The sequence below is a fragment of the Oncorhynchus gorbuscha genome, unplaced genomic scaffold (assembly GCF_021184085.1).
Source record: "Oncorhynchus gorbuscha isolate QuinsamMale2020 ecotype Even-year unplaced genomic scaffold, OgorEven_v1.0 Un_scaffold_1416, whole genome shotgun sequence".
In the NCBI taxonomy this organism is placed as follows: domain Eukaryota; kingdom Metazoa; phylum Chordata; class Actinopteri; order Salmoniformes; family Salmonidae; genus Oncorhynchus; species Oncorhynchus gorbuscha.
The window spans coordinates 113,854-125,987 of NW_025746201.1; the positions used below are offsets into that span (position 1 = coordinate 113,854).

Consider the following 12,134-nt stretch of genomic DNA (forward strand, 5'->3'; position numbering starts at 1 on the left):
CCTCTCTCTTTCTCCCCTCTCTCTTCCTCCCCTCTCTCTTCCTCCCTCTCTCTTCCTACCCTCTCTCTTCCTACCCTCTCTCTTCCTCCCCTCTATCTCTTGCTCCTCTCTCTCTTCCTTCCCTCTCTTTTCCTACCCTCTCTTCGTTCCCCTCTCTCTTCGTTCCCCTCTCTCTTTCTCCCCTCTCTCTTCCTCCCCTCTCTTTCTCCTCTCTCTCTTCCTTCACCTCTCTCTTCCTCCCTTCTCCCCTCTCTCTTCGCTCATAACTCACTTTCTTCACTCTCTATTCTATCCTTTCCCCTCTCTCTTCCCTCTCCTCCCCTTTCCTCTCTCTCTCTCCTCCCTCTCCTCTTCCTCTCCATTGCTCTGTTGTCCCTGCGTCTGGGCTGCAGTCCTCAGAGTCTGTAGAGACGCACAGTCTCTTCTCGTGGTCTTCATGTTCACAGTAATCACAGTGCAGGCCATCCCCAGCAGAACACAGCCCAGCAATGACGAGAACACTGCATAGTAAGTGGAATCGACAACAAAGGGATCTCTCTCAACGTAAATCAGATGGGTCTTAGTCACTGACACACGCGTCTTCATAGATGACAGCACACTAGTACTTCCCACGGTCCTCCAGTGAGACGTTAGAGAGCACCAAAGAGGAGTGAGGACTAGACGCATTCATTCGGCCCTCCATATCCTCAAATCATTTCTGCGTTGGTAGACATACAGTGTGTTTTGTGTGTCCATGATAACATCGTCCACCAGATCGCTCTGTCTGTACCATACAACCTCAGCAGGCTGAGTGAGATCAGTGTTACAGCTGAGAGCAGCTTCCCTTCCCTCTGAGGAGACTCGGACTTGCAGCGCACCAGCAGGTCACAGCATTGAAGAATCCTGAAACCCCTAAAACATATACAGAAGCCTGTGTGGTTCAGCATCAGTGATGGGATGACCAGGGTGTAATTCCCTGACACTCTTCCATCCACCATGCACCATCCACCATGCACCATCCACCATCCACCATCCACCATCTACCATCCATCATCATGTACATTTGAGGTTATCCTCAGAGGTGTTTTCACACGGCTATTCTAACTCTAAACCTGCCAGTATGCAACTCTTCTCCACTGGGGTCAGTGTTAAAGCAAGGCACTGCATTTTCTCCCAATGAGCAATGGAGATACATTGCCCCAGGCCTCACTTCCATCAACTCCCTGTAAACACATTGCTGGGGCTCCAGTACCATTAAAACAAAAGATATCTTGTCCTCAGTGGTGAAGTTGGTGATACGTAGAGTGGAGCTGTTCTCAACCATTTGCCATCCCATTTCGTCCTCCAAGAAAGGTGCTAGGGAACTAATGATGTCCCAAATGTTCAAATATAACCACCGGGCAGTCACATTGTCACCACCCCTTGCCGTCCCACACAACAGGTCTACTGTCTCTCCTAACTAGATAAATGTTACAACATATTCAATCAATCCCTATTACCAGTCTACAGGTGTTCCCAGCATGACTCTCTTCAGGTGAAGAGGGTATTCCACCATTGTTCCTGTTCTTCCAAGAACTCTCTTCAGGTGAAGGGTTAGAGGTATTCACAGCAGCAGACTCTCTTCAGGTGAAGGGTTAGAAGGTATTCACAGCAGACTCTCTTCAGACTCTCTTCAGGTGAAGGGTTAGAGGTATTCACAGCAGCAGACTCTCTTCAGGTGAAGGGTTAGAGGTATTCACAGCAGCAGACTCTCTTCAGGTGAAGGGTTAGAGGTATTCACAGCAGCAGACTCTCTTCAGGTGAAGGGTTAGAGGTATTCACAGCAGCAGACTCTCTTCAGGTGAAGGGTTAGGTGAAGGGTTAGGTATGAAGGGTTAGAGGTATTCACAGCAGCAGACTCTTCAGGTGAAGGGTTAGAGGTATTCAGGTGGTGAAGGGTTAGGTGAAGGTATTCACAGCAGCAGACTCTCTTCAGGTGAAGGGTTAGAGGTATTCACAGCAGCAGACTCTCTTCAGGTGAAGGGTTAGAGGTATTCACAGCAGCAGACTCTCTTCAGGTGAAGGGTTAGAGGTATTCACAGCAGCAGACTCTCTTCAGGTGAAGGGTTAGAGGTATTCACAGCAGCAGACTCTCAGGTGAAGGGTTAGAGGTATTCAGGTGAAGGGTTAGAGGTATTCACAGCAGCTCTCTTCAGGTGAAGGGTTAGAGGTATTCAGCAGCAGACTCTTCAGGTGAAGGGTTAGAGGTATTCACAGCAGCAGACTTCACAGCAGCAGACTCTCTTCAGGTGAAGGGTTAGAGGTATTCACAGCAGCAGACTCTCTTCAGGTGAAGGGTTAGAGGTATTCACAGCAGCAGACTCTCTTCAGGTGAAGGGTTAGAGGTATTCACAGCAGCAGACTCTCTTCAGGTGAAGGGTTAGAGGTATTCACAGCAGAAGACTCTTCAGGTGAAGGGTTAGAGGTATTCACAGCAGCAGACTCTCTTCAGGTGAAGGGTTAGAGGTATTCACAGCAGCAGACTCTCTTCAGGTGAAGGGTTAGAGGTATTCACAGCATTCTCTTTAGCTGAGGATCTGGTGATCAACCAGTAGTCTTCACCTACAGGAGTCGTGGAAAAGGAGGATTCTTCACCTTGTTCTTTCATTTCATAGGCATCAACGGCCAGTAGAGTGCTGAGCTTTGTGACTGAAGCCATTCTGCTGCAAAATGTCTGTTCAATAGTTGGAACATACTCAGTCGGTGCTTCTGTGGTAAGACGTGACAAGCTAATAGCTTCATACATTCACCCTCATTTATCTTTCCCCTGGATGCTGCAGTGCTAGAGACCTCACGGAGTTGAGCTCCATATCCACTCATCTTCTTTCCTGTGAGTCGTTGATAAATGGACATTTCAGAGCAGAGTGTGCTGAGTTGTTAGATCAGGAACTAAATGCCTATTGGAGGAAATGGTATTCACAGCAGCAGACTCTCTTCAGGTGAAGGGTTAGAGGTATTCACAGCAGCAGACTCTTCTGAAGGGTTAGGTATTCTGGAAGACTCTCTTCAGGTGAGAGAAGTGAATTATATTATGTTAGATTGTCACTGATTGAAAATGCTGATGGTGACAGAAACACACCAGGGATGTATAGCCTCAGTTTGTGTAGGTGGCATCCTATTCCCTATAGGCCATATACACCCTATTCCCTATGGGCCCTGATCAAAAGTAGTGCACTGCATAGGGAATAGGGTGCCATTAGGGACGCAGCCCGAGTGTGGGTGTCATATTGCATAACTGTCAACTGGAAATGTGTTTAGCAATGATGATTTCACCATCTTATTACTGATACTAACCTGTCCGAGGCGATTTCATGCACACTCTCTCTTGTCTAAATGTTTCAAATCAGTTCACAAAACACTGTATTTGTGAACAGAACTGAAATATGTGAAATAAGCATGTCTAGCACAGGTGAACTACACATGGTGATGAGTAACCTTGACAACACCTGAAGAATCGTGTTAGCACATTAGTCACACACACACAACACCACTCACATAGTTGAGTACAAAAAACCCATCTCCATCCAGGCATTCATGTGCCTCATTTATTGCAATAGAGTGAGACAGTGCATGTTTTATTACAGTAGTAGTGGGGTGGTAACCTTGTGATGTGCATCAGGTAGAGATGCTTTGGTGTCAGAGCAGTAGAACAGTCATTGAGTTGGAGACGGTAAGAGTTGGGTCATAAAACAATACTATACAAAATGCTGCAATCACAAATATTTCCTGTCTACAGATACAGCTGAGAGAGACAGCATGATAAAGGTACAGAACAGGAGCCTGGTGCACTGCACTGTACAAGTACAGACTGATACGCTGTCTGTCGTGACGGCTGTTAAGACCACTGGACATGCAAGTTGAGGTGGAATTTGAGATGCAGGAAGTGTGACATCCACACGTTTATGGTCTCTTGGTGCTCCACTTTCCTGTTTCTCAAAGAAAGGGTTTAGGGGTGGACGAGCCAGAGGACAGTCTTATCCGTGGGTTGTGATGGAGATCCCGGCCGGTCGGAACTTCATCTCAGTAAAGGGAATGGACGAGTCTTTGCCCTTCCAGTCTATCCACACCACACCCTATAACACAGCACAAGAGTTACGTTCATTTAGTAGATGAGTTGACAAAACTTAAATTCAGTTACATTAGTGGATAGGAGTTGATAGCAGATGACACAACATCAAATAAGAAGTCTGTTCAAATCATAGAGATAGATAGAGGACTCTAGTGCCTAAAAGCCCGTCTTAGCGTGGGCATCGTCATTGAGAAATTTCACCATTTTGAAGTAGTCAACTGGGTGGGACTGGGTGGGATCGGCCAATGAATTATACATGAGCAAACATTCCATAACTGCAGGTGGCCGTAGATCACCAACCGTGGCTTTATATCTGTTCAAACAACACACTCTATGTGGCAGTAGATCACCAACCGTGGCTTTATATCTGTTCAAACAACACACTCCATGTGGCAGTAGATCACCAACCTTGGCTTTATAGCTGTTCAAACAACACACTCTATGTGACAGTAGATCACCAACCGTGGCTTTATATCTGTTCAAACAACACACTCTATGTGGCAGTAGATCACCAACCGTGGCTTTATATCTGTTCAAACAACACACTCTATGTGACAGTAGATCACCAACCGTGGCTTTATATCTGTTCAAACAACACACTCCATGTGACAGTAGATCACCAACCGTGGCTTTATATCTGTTCAAACAACACACTCCATGTGGCAGTAGATCACCAACCTTGGCTTTATAGCTGTTCAAACACACTCTATGTGACAGTAGATCACCAACCGTGGCTTTATATCTGTTCAAACAACACACTCTATGTGACAGTAGATCACACCATATCTGTTCAAACAACACACTCTATGTGGCAGTAGATCACCAACCGTGGCTTTATATCTGTTCAAACAACACACTCTATGTGACAGTAGATCACCAACCGTGGCTTTATATCTGTTCAAACAACACACTCTATGTGGCAGTAGATCACCAACCGTGGCTTTATATCTGTTCAAACAACACACTCAATGTGGCAGTAGATCATCAACCGTGGCTTTATATCTGTTCAAACAACACACTCTATGTGGCAGTAGATCACCAACCGTGGCTTTATATCTGTTCAAACAACACACTCAATGTGGCAGTAGATCACCAACCGTGGCTTTATATCTGTTCAAACAACACTCTCCATGTGGCAGTAGATCACAAACCGTGGCTTTATATCTGTTCAAACAACACTCTCCATGTGGCAGTAGATCACCAACAACACTCTCCATGTAGATCACCAACCGCTTTATATCTGTTCAAACAACACACTCTATGTGGCAGTAGATCACCAACCGTGGCTTTATATCTGTTCAAACAACACACTCAATGTGGCAATGTGCACCTTTTCAGTTTGTTTACCAACTCATAGAAGTAGTAGAATAAAAAAGTAATGAATTCAAAATGAAGAAGGCCTTAATGGTGCTGCCCATGCGCTCACAGATGCAGAACAGATACAAAGAAGAGTCCTCTATCATTCTCTATGGATCCATTTGAAACACTGGAGATGTGGTGCAGTGTTTATAGCATATCAGCATTGGGGTGCTGTCTTGCAATAGCAAAGACCTGGAAAGGTACTGTAATCAAAATGTCAAAGCAACGACAAAAGCACTTAGTGGGATGATACTGGTACTAGTGGTACCTGGTTGTTGCTTTTGGTGTCATAGAGGCCGTTGAGGTTGGTCTTGTAGCAGTTTTTGTACCACCAGCCGCCCATGTAGGCCCTGGCACAGTGGATGCCCAGGGGGAGGGGTTCCTTGTCTCTGGTGGAGAATGGGCGCCCGTTGTGGTACCTCATGGAGTCACCTTATAGACGTGACGAGGAAGAAAGAAACAAGTACAATTCAGGATTTGTAGAGTGAGGGACCAATCCCACCCTCCACTTCAGTAAAATGTTTACTTTAGTGAAATTATGTGAATGGGATTGACCTCGTATTGAATATTTGTTTGTGAGCTATTTGAGTTTTGGTTCCTCAACCTTAAGCACCTGCTCTGCTAGGCTCTGTCCTCACATTCTATCTTGGCTAGTGTACATTCTGCTCTGCTAGGCTCTGTCCTCACATTCTATCTTGGCTAGTGTACATTCTGCTCTGCTAGGCTCTGTCCTCACATTCTATCTTGGCTAGTGTACATTCTGCTCTGCTCTGTCCTCACATTCTATCTTGGCTAGTGTACTCTGTCTGCTAGGCTCTGTCACATTCTATCTTGGCTAGTGTACATTCTGCTCTGCTAGGCTCTGTCCTCACATTCTATCTTGGCTAGTGTACATTCTGCTCTGCTAGGCTCTGTCCTCACATTCTATCTTGGCTAGTGTACATCCTTTTACCTGCAGTGCCGGTGTATCCAGACACCTCGATGGCGTAGTGTTTTTCCACTGAGTCGATGGTGAAGCTGGAGTAATGGGCGTAGGCCGTATCGTTGCCTGAACGCAGGTCCACTCTCAGGCTCACCGGGCCCATGCTGGTCAGGTTGTGAAGCAGCTCATTACCTGGATGGATGAGAGACAGAGAGAGAGAGAAGATTAGGAAATCATTTAAAACATATACTATGTACTCTATGTTCAAGCTGTGACCTTAGAGTACATACTGTACGCTTTGGTAGTAGCCTCCCTTTTGATACAGTTAGCATGGTTGGGGTCAATTCCATTTCAATGGTAAGGGTGGGTAAAGAAGGAGAATATGCAGTCATTGTTTTAGCATTACCCACAGAGTTTTTAAACTACGGAGCGCGACATGGCTCAATGTGCCAGTAAGTCAGCACAATTTACTTTTCTATTTATGTTTTTTCAAATTCCCACCATCTTGGAGATTTACTGAAGCTATTTGAGGTATTTGTGGTAAGTACATGGGGGCCGCCATCTTCATGCATGTCCTCTATTCAGTCAATTCAAGAAGTGGACTGAAATTCCTATTTAAAAATGTTCTCATAGAGAAGGATTAAAGAAAATTGGAAAATGTATTTGTTTACTTCCTGAATTTACTGAAATGATAATAGAAATGACCCCAATGAACTACAGTTTCCTGTTTGTCCTCTTCTGAGGACTTTGAGTGGATCAGCAGCATTGAGCTGAACCTTACCGAGCCAGAACTCCTCGCTAAGGTTTCCAAAGCCATTAGTGTAGTCACTCCAGGTTCTGAAGAAATCTGTCTTCCCGTTCATTCTCCTCTGGAACACCTACAGTATGCAACACATTCACAAAGCTGATATAGGAAACAGAAAGACTCACCATAGAAAATAAATATGCATAGATGTCCCACATTCATAGCCATTCTATCATTCCCCCACGTACTATGTCCAACAAAATGCAGCTATTCAAAAGGAAATGTGATTGTCAACATTTGGAATCAGATGGCTGATGAGAGAGAGAGAGAGAGAGAGAGAGAGAGAGAGAGAGAGAGAGAGAGAGAGAGAGAGAGAGAGAGAGAGAGAGAGAGAGAGAGAGAGAGAGAGAGAGAGAGAGAGAGAGAGAGAGAGAGAGAGAGAGAGAGAGAGAGAGAGAGAGAGAGAGAGAGAGAGAGAGAGAGAGAGAGAGAGAGAGAGAGAGAGAGAGAGAGAGAGAGAGAGAGAGAGAGAGAGAGAGAGAGAATGTATCTTACTGTCCAGCCTCCTCCCTCAGTCTCCATGTCACAGTAGACTCTGACTGCCTTCCCTTCCTTGCCCTCTGGGTAAAGATCCACCTCTCCTGACTGGAGCGCTCCGTTCAGCAGCTCCTGGGAATGGGAAGCACCTCCGTGGGGAATGGGAAAGATTACTATACAGTTTTTACTATACAATGACTATACAACTAGGGATTACTATACAACTACTATAAGATACAATTACTATAAGATTACTATACAATTACTACAACATTACTATACAATTACTATACAACTACTATAAGATTACTATACAATTACTACAACATTACTATACAATTATTATAAGATTACTATAACATTACTATAACATTACTATACAATTACTACAACATTACTATACAATTATTATAAGATTACTATAACATTACTATACAATTACTATATTCTGTGTAAAAGTTAAGTAACCCTGTTGCCTTGAGTTGATGAAATGGAGAGACTCATGTGCAAAGTACATTTTCTAAATTCACTGCTGGTCTGTAACACCTACCTGTGATAAACTCAGTGGTGACAATAGATGTGTACTGCCCCTCTCTCTCTCCCTGTACCAGCACTGTGTACTTAGACATAGAGAACAGTCCAGTCAGCTTGTACTCCGTCACTGTGGAGTCCAGAATCACCTCCTGGGGAGATAGAGGGCCAGAGAAACAGATGTTTGAAACTGTCTTACTTCATGCACTGTTGTTTCACCTCATATCGTCCGTCCCAAATGGCACCCTATTTCCTATATAGTGCACTACTTTTGACTATGGGCCCTGGGTAAAAGTAGTACACTATAGGAAAATGGTCATTTGGGACGCATCATTGTATACAGATGCAGGATCTTCATTTGATAGTATTTTAACATTTTTGTTTGGAATTTGAGGTTTAAAAAGTCTTCTGAAGCTTGTAATTTCCAATTTCAGCCTTGATTTTCCCTTCAGAAAAAATGTATCAGCCCTTCTAAAAATGTCCATTACTTATAATAAACATAATTCACAGTTTCTGTTGCGGCAGGATTATTTTCCTGCTGTAGCAAACTGGCTCAAATGAAGATCCTACATCTGTAGCATTGGTATACAATATAGTAGCAGTATAGTTGTGGTATCAAGTTCATACGAATGTATCATATGAGGAATAAAGCTCACCTTGACCTCCTCTCCTGCCGTCTGATAGGTCACTCTGTATCTGCTGAACGCAACACTGGGGGATTTCCATGATACAACAGCAGAACGAGCGCCCACCTCACCGGCCTTCACAGCTGAAGGACAAACCATCACACATACAGGTAAGTTCTGTCATGGTTCTTTTCCCTATACAGTAGAACCACAGAAATACCAACGAGTCGGGAATAGAGGTCGTGTTGTAACTTTGACCGGTCAGTCCGTAACTCTGAGCTTCAGATCTTTGAGGTTCTACGCTGTAGTTACATGTGATGTTGTGCAGTGTCTCTCCCCTTATGTACTCACCACTGGCCGTTGTGAAGGTGGTAGTGATGGCTGTGCTCTGCAGACTGTCTTTCTGACTCAGGGCTTTGACTGTGTACACGGTGTCTCTCTGCAGCCCTCTCAGCTGCTGCTCTACTGAGTTACCAGACACCATCACTGTCACTGTTACATTGGGAGCTGTGGGAGAGACGAGGGAGGAGGGACAGGGGATGCAGTTTAGGCTGGATTACAGCTTGGAACGTGAGTAGAACAGTATACAATGTACAGGTGTAGTTATACTAGCTATGGTACATAGTATATACTACATGAGGTTGGTGGCACCTTAATTGGGGAGGACAGGCTCGTGACTGGAGTAGTTCCTATGTGTTTGATGTCATTCCCTTTGCTCCCTTCCAGACACTGGTATGAGTCGTCCTCCCCTCTGCAGCCTCCACTGGTCTACAGTGCCTTCTGAAAGTATTCAGACCCCTTGACTTTTTCCACATATAGTTACGTTACAGCCTTATTATAAAATTGATTCAATCGTTTTTTCCCTAATCAATCTACACACAATACCCCATAATGCTAAAACAAAAATATATATATATTTTTTTGCTAATTGATAAAAATAAAATAAATAAAATATTTAAAAATAATAATAATAATAATTAAAATATATATATATATATACTGTCTAAATATCACATTTACATAAGTATTCAGAACCTTTACTCAGTACTTTGTTGAAGCAACTTTGGCAGTGATTACAGCATCAAGTCTTCTTGGGTCTGATGCTACAAGCTTAGCACACTTTTTTGGGGGGGAGTTTCTGTCAGGTTTGATTGGGAGCGTTGCTGCACAGCTATTTTCATGTCTCTCCAGAGATGTTCGATCGGGTTCAAGTCCAGGCTCTGGCTGGGCCACTCAAGGACATTCAGAGACTTGTCCTGAAGCCACTCCTGCATTGTTTTGGCTGTGTGCTTAGGGTTGTTGTCCTGTTGGAAGGTGAACCTTCGCCCCAGTCTGAGGTCCTGAGCGCTCTGGAGCAGGTTTTTATCAAGGTTCTCTCTGTACTTTGCTCCGTTAATTTTTTCCTTGTTCCTGACTAGTCTCCCAGTCCCTGCTGCTGAAAACATCCCCACAGCATGATGCTGCCTCCACCATGCTTCACCGTAGGGATGATGCCAGGTGTCCTCCAGATGTGACGCTTGGCATTCAAGCCAAAGAGTTAAATCTTGGTTTCATCAGACCAGAGAATCAAATCAAATTTATTTATATAGCCCTTCATACATCAGCTGATATCTCAAAGTGCTGTACAGAAACCCAGCCTAAAACCCCAAACAGCAAACAATGCAGGTGTAAAAGCACGATAATCTTGATTCTCATGGTCTGAGAGTCTTTAGGTGCCTTTTGGCAAACTCCAAGCGGGCTGTCATGTGCCTTTTTACTGAGGAGTGGCTTCCGTCTGGCCACTCTACCATTAGGCCTGATTGGTGGAGTGCAGCAGAGATGGTTGTCCTTCTGGAAGGTTCTCCCATCTCCACAGAGGAACTCGAAGCTCTGTCAGAGTGACCATCGGGTTCTTGGTCACAACCCTGACCAAGGCTCTTTTCCCCTGATTGGTCAGTTTGGTCAGGTGGCTAGCTCTAGGAAGAGTCTTGGTGATTCCAAACTTCTTCATTTAAGAGTGATGGAGGCCACTGTGTTCTTGGGGATATTCAATTCTGCAGACAGTTTGTGTACCCTTCCCCAGATCTGTGCCTCGACACAATCCTGTCTCGGAGCTCTATGGACAATACCTTTGACCTCATGGCTTGGTTTTTGTTCTGACATGCACTGTCAACTGTGGGACCTTATATATACAGGTGTGTGCCTTTCCAAATCATGTCCAATCAATTGAATTTACCACAGGTGGACTCCAATCAAGTTGTTTTATTCTTTATTTAACTAGGATGATCAATGGAAATAGGATGCACCTGAGCTCAATTTCAAGTCTCATAGCAAAAATGTCTAAAAATCGGTTTTTACTTAGTCATTATGGGTTATTGTGTGTAGATTGCTGAGGATTTTCTTTTAAATAATAAGGCTGTAACGTAACAAAATGTGTAAAAAATCAAGGGGTCTGAATACTTTCTGAAGGAACTGTATAACTATAGTTATACTACTGTATGTATGTTCACCGTATCTTTTCATCAGGAAACTCACTTTTTGCAGACTCATAACTGATGATGAAGCGGTCTACTTGGCCCATGGCGGGGGTCCATTGCAGCACTGCCTTGGTATCTGTTACGTTCATTGCTTGGAGAACAGTTGGAGGGGCAGGTACTACAGTCCAAAGACAATGTGTTTTACATGGTGAATTTAGCTAAATAAATATTGTTATGCCTTTATGTCATGTTTTAAAACACTTAATTGTTGTCATATTGCAGGGCAAGACAACTGAAACTGTGGGTAAGAACAAGGCAAATCGTTCTGCACTCCACGTCCAAAGCAGAATGCATTGATGATGTACTGTAATGGTGAGTTGCTACAGCACATTAGATCTTGTTAAGTGTGGTGATCACCTGTGGTCATGATGGCAATGAGGGGATCACTCTCTCTCTTCCCCATGATGGACATCACACTGACCTCGTACGTGGCCCCCGAGGACAGCTTGGACAGAGACACCTGGGACTGCAGGGAATCCACAGACACAGAACCACTCTCTCCTGTCAGGATGACAGACACACAACCACTCTCTCCTGTCAGGATGACAGACACAGAACCACTCTCTCCTGTCAGGATGACAGACACACAACCACTCTCTCCTGTCAGGATGACAGACACACAACCACTCTCTCCTGTCAGGATGACAGACACACAACCACTCTCTCCTGTCAGGATGACAGACACAGAACCACTCTTTCCTGTCAGGATGACAGACACAGAAACACGCTTTCCTGTCAGGATGACAGACACAGAACCACTCTCTCCTGTCAGGATGACAGACACAGAACCACTCTCTCCTGTCAGGATGAC

General features: G+C 44.4%; 1 protein-coding gene across 1 annotated transcript; it reads right to left on the reverse strand.

Moving 5' to 3' along the window:
• Positions 1 to 3,542: 3,542 nt before the first annotated feature.
• On the reverse strand, positions 3,543 to 11,828 carry tnxba (tenascin XBa; the record flags this gene model as incomplete). Its single annotated transcript, XM_046337463.1, has 10 exons — positions 3,543 to 4,091; positions 5,715 to 5,878; positions 6,399 to 6,560; positions 7,150 to 7,246; positions 7,669 to 7,823; positions 8,195 to 8,333; positions 8,838 to 8,950; positions 9,159 to 9,314; positions 11,322 to 11,441; positions 11,681 to 11,828. Coding segments are annotated over 10 exons (1,353 nt in total), but the record flags the coding sequence as incomplete, so codon positions are not given.
• Between the last annotated feature and the right edge of the window lie 306 nt (positions 11,829 to 12,134).